The 7,879-nt window shown below is 32.7% G+C and overlaps 1 protein-coding gene across 2 annotated transcripts; it reads right to left on the reverse strand.

The window, feature by feature from the left end:
* Positions 1–1,655: 1,655 nt before the first annotated feature.
* Positions 1,656–5,385, reverse strand: LOC145001036 (uncharacterized). Of its 2 annotated transcripts, none has more exons than XM_078960356.1 (9): positions 5,343–5,385; positions 4,834–4,951; positions 4,137–4,173; positions 3,976–4,045; positions 3,779–3,883; positions 3,112–3,262; positions 2,908–2,990; positions 2,040–2,133; positions 1,656–1,962 (listed from the first exon to the last, which is right to left on the reverse strand). In XM_078960356.1, the coding sequence occupies exons 2-9, from the start codon at positions 4,896–4,898 to the stop codon at positions 1,890–1,892; spliced, it is 678 nt and encodes a 225-aa protein (XP_078816482.1). In that variant the 5' UTR covers positions 4,899–4,951; positions 5,343–5,385; the 3' UTR covers positions 1,656–1,889. The 2 variants fall into 2 exon arrangements, with proteins under 2 accessions (XP_078816482.1, XP_078816481.1); XM_078960355.1 differs by lacking the exon at positions 5,343–5,385 and adding an exon at positions 5,206–5,327 and having other exon boundaries at positions 1,657–1,962.
* Between the last annotated feature and the right edge of the window lie 2,494 nt (positions 5,386–7,879).

A 7,879-nucleotide genomic window follows, 5' to 3' on the forward strand; every position in this document is an offset into this window, starting at 1 on the left:
TTCCTGGCATATTGTTATGAGGAAGGTGATGCTGATATTATATCGAATAATGTATACATAGATCATTTTGATGTATCTATTCAACTATAATGTAGTTATATTTTGGAGTATATATAAAGGTATATATGGATACATATTTTCCATATCTACATGCCACATGTTGAAATGAAACATATGCATTTTCTCTTATTCATTAAATTAAACTCCTATAATTTACAAAATCAATTTTACATACTTCGTTTAAACCATGATCTTATTGGATATAAACACCAAATATTACATCGAGATTTTATGAAGAGGTGGTTGATGCCATGGATGAAGGATTTCATGTCGGACATAAAGATATATAGGAATGATGTTGTTGATGAAGGTGGAGGGATTAGGAATACCATGTCTAGGAAGAAGGGGCCTTCCAAGAGGATCATAAAAAATGTAAAGAAATGTGTTATGGTTAAATATGGTAATGGTTCATCATGTACAAATCTAGTTAAGTTATATTATTATGGTTTGTTGTGTAGGTATAGATAAGGGTGATGTGCTAATGATGTTGGATTTGTTTGATTTCTTATGTAGGGGTAAATCAGGGTAATAGTGGAAGGAGGTTGGATAATTGGTGCCTTTCTTTGTTTGGTTTTCTAATATTCCTTTTTTGAAATTAGTAGCCAATATTTACTATCCATGTATTTAATAAGGTGTATGGTGATTCTATCCCAAGACATAAATTCCACGATAATATAAGATTTCTTTAGTTCTTATTCTTGTCCATAATTTTGTCTTTAAAGTATGCTAGTAATTTAGGTAACCTTATATGTAAAGTACATTGCTTAATTTGGTAACATTTTAAGTGATGTAAAAGGCTGCTCCAATTTTCGATAATATCAGTTGGTCAAAATTTTTGACACAATTTTGTAGGCTTTATAAGCTTTAGCATCATACGATAACAATGAAAACAAACTTAACAAGTGATTTCCATTGATTTCCCTCAAAAGTCTACCATAATACATTAATATGTTTCTTCAAAAACAACTACCAAACAACAACATTACATGTGAACTTTGACGTACTGTAAAAAAAACATCTTATTCTAATACATTCGATTCATATTGAAATAAAGCAAGATTAAAATGTACCAACTACTAAACATCATATGACACTTTAGCCTGATCTAAGAAACATGGGTGAGTAGATCCAACCTATGAATGGGCATCTCGGTTTTGATTTTAAACAATACCAAGACCACTAGCTATGGTTGGTCGTCGGCTATGACTTTAGTAGTAACATTACAGGTCGGCCACAAGTATAAAACATTTTCTTCTTTTGCACAATTTGTATGGTAATTAATACCAAATTAAAGTATAATTAGACATGAGAGAATGAATGTATTTACAAATACATCTATTCAATTATTCGAATTAGTACAAAATATATATTGACCCAAATGCCCTCACATGCATGTAGGACATGTAAGGACATATTAACGGTCAACTTTAGACACAAAGTGTTCGTTGAGGCAATTACGATTAGTGTAATATTGTCTATAATATATAATAGAGAAATATATATATATATATATATATATATATATATATATATATATATATATATATATATATATATATATATATATAAATATATAAATTATGTCACCTTCACTTCTTTTCAATATCTTAAAATGTCCAAAAGACAAATATTCCAATTTAGAAAGCTGATAAATCTTTGCAAATGCTTGCAAGGATACCAACTTTTATTGAGTTCTAATACAATAAACTTGTTTTTATGCTACATATATAGTTAATTATATGCTATCTATTATACCCCAATCCCAACTAACCCCAACCCGGAAATGTCCATAAATCCACAATGGAGAAAACGGAAAGAAGTATTATTAATCAAGCCCCTAAGCATGCAATGATCCAGTTGCAAACGTCATTGATCTCTTCCATGATTGTGTAATGACCAAGCCTGAATGAAAAATAAAATTAATTAATAAGTATAAATTTAAGAAAAAGTCCTCAAGATAATCGAAGAACAAGAATTACCCATTATATGTTCGAAATGTTACGCTCTGAAATCCAGCAGAATACATGGTTTGTGCAGATTTCTCTCCAAGTTTGTACTCTACGACATCATCAACTGAAACAATGACCATATACATGAACTACTAAACTGTATGCAATCACATTATCTTTTTTATAGTTTCAGCAAAACAAGGATACATGTCAACTACATATGTCATCTTATAGACAAAAAGATAATTGTTACGCTTCAGCATCCATGAGAAGATGTACATTTCAATTTATCGTCAAATTACGGCATCTAAATTATAATAGATACATTTTGGTTTTTCAAGAAATAGGATAAACATATATGCCCATGGATATATATAGATATGTACGTGGGATGGGATGTTTGTAAAAACACAAATCATGTTGTGGATTGGTCAAGGATTGATCTCTTACGTACGACTATGTGGTTGCATTTGTTATTAATTTGGGACAAAACTTGAGGGACTAGATTGTATTAAACTATTAAACTATTTGATTGGACACGATAAGTTTTCTAGGACTATTCTTCATGATCAAAAGGGCATTCCCATGGCAAATCCCTATTTAACTTTTTTTCCCCTTTTTAGGTGGAAGATAATTCCATTGACATGAGTTTTAGTTCCACTCAGAGTTATATTTCGTACACAGTCCATGTTATCTTGTGCATGAAAAGACACGCAAAACAATGGAACCTTAATATGGGAACACTCAAAGTAATAGAACATGACATAACATGATTTGTATGGTAAAAAAAAGGGTGACCTTGATCACCATGATGCATCAATGTAACTTTCTTTTCCCATACTGGATTACAATAACACGGGAGGCTTTATTAACAAGAAGTTGAGTTATAAGCAAATACCTTTTCCATGACAAAGCAAAATAGGTAGTGATGATGCACGCCTTAAAGCTTCTTGTGATAATCCCACTCTGTTCCTTAAATTCCTACAAAAAAAAATATATATTAAGAGATCTAACGATATGATAAAATGGACTAGCAACATAAAGCTAATTAAAAATGTTAGGTGAGCATATATAGTAAGTTTGCAAAAAACATATGTAAAACCTGGAACATGGGAGCCAACCACTAAGAGCCACAGCAGCACTAAGGTTGATGGGGTATCGGTTTCCATTCCCATATTGCCCAAGAGCTCGACATGTTGCAGAGTAGAGAGCGACAGCTGCACCCATACTGAAGCCTGCAACCCCTAGTTTAACTGTAAAAGGAAAATATAAATTGTAAGGAAGAAGATTTGGTTTTTTCTATTCAAATGGTGTTTTTTTATATATTTGTATAATAAAATACAATAAAACAAGGTAGTAGTTATAACCATGCAAGTTTTTTATTTTTATAACAAGTTACAAAACGTTAAATTCCAATGGCCCCACTTTGGTCCATTTTCAATAGTCGCATAAAGAACATCACTTTCCATGGTTATGGAAACGTGGTATATGAATCTTTCCATTTACAGAAAGGGAAACATAATATATATATATATATATATATATATATATATATATATATATATATATATATATATATATATATATATATATATATATATATATATATATTCACACAATTCTCATGATTTTCCGTTTTTGTGACGGTTAAAAGAAGACAATTATTTAATATTAGCAGCTTGAAAATATTTTGAAAATTAAAATGTTGTAATTTATGTGTGTGATATATCACGGTTATTAAGAGTTATGTTTGCCTTCATAGTTCATACCATCATCAGGCTCACTGGTCAAGAGATTTGCAACATGTGTTGCAGAAGCATCTAAGCCCTCCAAATCATCACACGCATCTTCCGACATGCTTTCCATATTAAACCCTGATATATAAGATCAACATGAATGTCATAAAATCATGACATTTAATCCATAACCTTTAAATACTACAGGATTTCAGAAATACAAAACATACAAGCAGTGCAAGGGTATCCACCAAATAGAGTTACTTGACGAGTTGGTGCACTCGGGCAGATCCATTTGATCTACATCATAAATCAAATTACGCAATAGTTATATATAACGAAATTATGAGTGAATTTGCTTCAGAAATGAACAAAAATTTCAAATCGTTACATTGGGAAGTGGCAGAGTTTCCAAGATTTGAGTCCAACTGTAAAGCAAGAACGACAGACATCATTAATATTTTTCTTTATTTAATTGGCAAAAGGAAATGGAATCTGAACTCATAAATTCTTATTGTCGCATGTGAGATGGGACGTGGAGTGCGGACGCCATTCGTGTTAAACACATGCATAGTCATTTTGCATATGTTGTAGTTGCTTTTATTCGATATCATAGAATTGGTCTAGCAAGTTGCTTACTTTGCTTATTTAAGGACCACCTTAATCTCAAATAGACAGTCAAGATTCGAACATAAGACACTTTTCGTATTCAAAATTGACAAAAAACTTCTAGATGTTTTATTTTCATGATGTTTATGTTCTAATGCATTTTATATAAGCAAATGAAATAACACAATTTGTTTTTGGAACACGCCCATTTTGATATATGACAATAACTCTTTAACTTCAATTCAATTCAAAGCGTCAAACATATGCTTTTCTTTCAAAGTGAAAACTCGATTAGAAAACTCCAAAAATTGACTGTGAAGATCCTTGATCAACGATGCATAGTCCATATATGGAACAAAACATGATCATTTAACCAAAAAAAGAATATATGTATAGTCAAATCACAATATTCGATTCCCAATAGAGTAGAGCCCACTGATTGTTCTTAAAAGTTAATATAAGCAAAGATGCATAATCACCTTGAACCCTTTTCGCCAATCCCATGCAACCAAACAATAGTTGCTTGGTGAGTTCCTTTTGGCATCACCACAAAAGTCCTCCCGAACTCCAACGTGTTTCTTCTAAGATTGCGACTACCTGAGAAAAAAACATATATGCAGAATGCTATTAAACCATTAAATCTTTAAAAACCATGCAAGATATATCATATAAATGAAACATGTAAGCATTAAAAATCAATGGTTGGATTGCTCTAAGCCCTAAAGCCATAGTTATAGAAGTAGTCATAGCGGGAGTTTGGAAAACAACGGTTTTGCAAAAAAGAAAAACAGAATTTGTTGTTATCGACAGTTGATCGGTATAAGAGGGCCACAAGGAAAAAAAAGACTGACCGGAACCACGATTAGAGCTCATAGTGTTCAATCCTTTGTTATTGAAGTAAATGATAATTGAAACGATCGAAGGGCTGTTTGTGTCTATTTATAACAACTTTCAGGTGGTGAGAAAATTACGAAAATGGGTTACTTACAGATTTATCTGAATCAGCTAGTTCTACACCAGTTATATACAGCCTGAAACCACCTACCAAACTAGAATCATAAAACGAAAAGCACATTTAAGAAAAAGTGAGTAATAAAGTTGGAATCTTTATTGGTTTTCAAGATAGAATTCCAACCAATCTAAAAGAAGAAATTGGAAAATATAAATGCTAGATGTAATTTTTCACTGAGGCTGCGGTGGATATCTTGAGAATATATGCTTGTAGCTAGTTGGCAGAAGAAAAGTACTCCAGATATGATATTATGTGAACACAATTTCCACATGATAACCAAGAAATTACCTCATATATTCTGATACATAGCGACAACTCAGAATCATATGTATGTGCTTATCATCCACAAGTAGGCATATACAAGAAAGCATTTTGATTTTGTAAACCAAGACAAAACATTTATGCAGAATTAGGTGTAATATGAACTAAAATCTGCAGAGCATCCATAATGAATGGTTTAATAAAAATGATTGAAAACTCTTTCGTAATGGCGTTCAATAGGTTCAATGGATTGAACTTTGTAAAGTTTAAGGTATTGTAAACAATAAATGGCAATGACATAAAAAATAGAACAAGGACATAACAATTTGTTAAATTATATAGAATTATAATCCAACGGTACCAAGTGTGACACTCCCTCTTTGAAGTCGATGGTTTAAAGTTTCGTCTGGAACATAGGTCAATTTACGAGTAATTTTAGAGTATAAGAAATTTATCGTTCCAAAAAAAAACCAAACAGTCTAATACATGACCACATTTTTCAACTTCTACCACGATTAAAATGTTAGCAAAGTTAACCAAAATTAGGGATGTAATTAAGACGAGACACTCACGAGAAACTCGAACCTGACTCGGAAAATACTCGAAATCAAACCGAATTTAATCAAGTCAAGCTCGAGCTCGAGTTACTCGAGTACCTTATAGAGTTGAGCTCGAGTAGTAAAATATTCTCCCCATAAAGGTTGCGACCTTAGTCGAGTATTTAGAAAATTACATTTTTACCCTTTAAATATTTTTAAATTACAAAAACTTTTCTGCACTTTTAGTTTTTAGGTGCCGGTTAAGGAGCATGGACCGAAGTTATATTTCAAAACTTTTGATAATGTTTATTTTTGGTATGTTGGACGTGTGTAAAGCAATGCAATATATGGCTAATATTATATTGACATCCGATGGTTTTTTATGAATTTTTTGTTATTTTGAACAATATAAAAACATGTAGAATGTTTTAAATTTTTGATGATTTTACCTTTATTTTATTTTGTTTTTAATTTTAGTCAAGCCAAAACAAGCTCGCGAGCTGAGCTCGATAGTATCGAGTATTAGTCAAGTATGAGCTTCTAATTTAGGCTTAAGGCGAGTTTGAGTCGAGCTTCGAACTCAAGTATTTTAGACGATTCGAGCTTTGAGCTTGACACTAATCAACTCACTCGACTCATTTACCCCCGACCAAAATAGTCTCAAATAATTAGCCAAATAGCTTTTTAGGAAATAGATTCCGCATATCATTCGCCAAATTCATTAAATTTGTTGTAACATCCCGATGATGAGGTACTTTCAATTTTAACCCTATGTATGAAGAAATATTGCATTTTGGTCCTTATGCTTGAGAAATATTACAAGAATGACCCATAGTGGCATTTTAGTGATTTTGGCCAAAGAGTTTGTACGTTGGGCGTACTCGGGCACAGACCCTAGTACGTTGGGTGTACACCGCTTACACAGGGCGTACGTAATAAGTCGTCAAACCTTAATTTTTAGGGTTTGGTCCATATATAAGCATCATTATCACGTAATTTCTTATTCCTTCATCAGCCTCCACATGAGAAATCGTCCCTCTAGCAAACCCTAAGTGAGAAGAGTGCATTTGAGCCGGTACAAGGACTTTGAAGCTTGGGAGAAGCTTGGATCTAGGATACTTTACTTGTTAACAACCTCAAGGAGGTAAAAAGCTCCTTGCTTGACCATCTTATCTTGTAAATCTAGCCATTTCTTCATTTAGGGCATTTTTGGTCCCAAATATGGTGATTCTTGAGCATGGCATGCTCTTAATCGAATAAGTCATCTTTTCAGACCTAATAAGGGGTCTCCAGTCATAAGAATGCGGTCTTGATGCTTAGTTTTTCTCCATGCATGCTCTAGAAGGTATTACGGTGTTAAGAAGTTAGGATTTTATGTATTAAGCACTTAATAGGCATGCAAAGTCATAAAGTTGGAAAATTTATGACTCTTAGTAGTATTTAAGCCTTGAATCTACATTTTGACGTATTAAGTAGAAGTAATAAGCTCTTTATAGGTTAAGAAGGAAAACCGTTGCGTATGTTGGGTTTACCAAATGGTACGCCGCACTTACACAGATTTGGCCATGACATCTCGGACCGCCAGTATGCCCCGCGTATAAGCCCTGAGTTGACCCAGTTGCGTTGACTCGGTTGGGTTGACTCAATTGACTTGTTGATTTTGACCAGTTTTGACCAAGGGTATTTTGGGAAAAATATTATTAATTGAATTGG

This window comes from Lactuca saligna, chromosome 6 (genome assembly GCF_052625555.1).
Source record: "Lactuca saligna cultivar CGN05327 chromosome 6, ASM5262555v1, whole genome shotgun sequence".
Taxonomy (NCBI): Eukaryota; Viridiplantae; Streptophyta; class Magnoliopsida; order Asterales; family Asteraceae; genus Lactuca; species Lactuca saligna.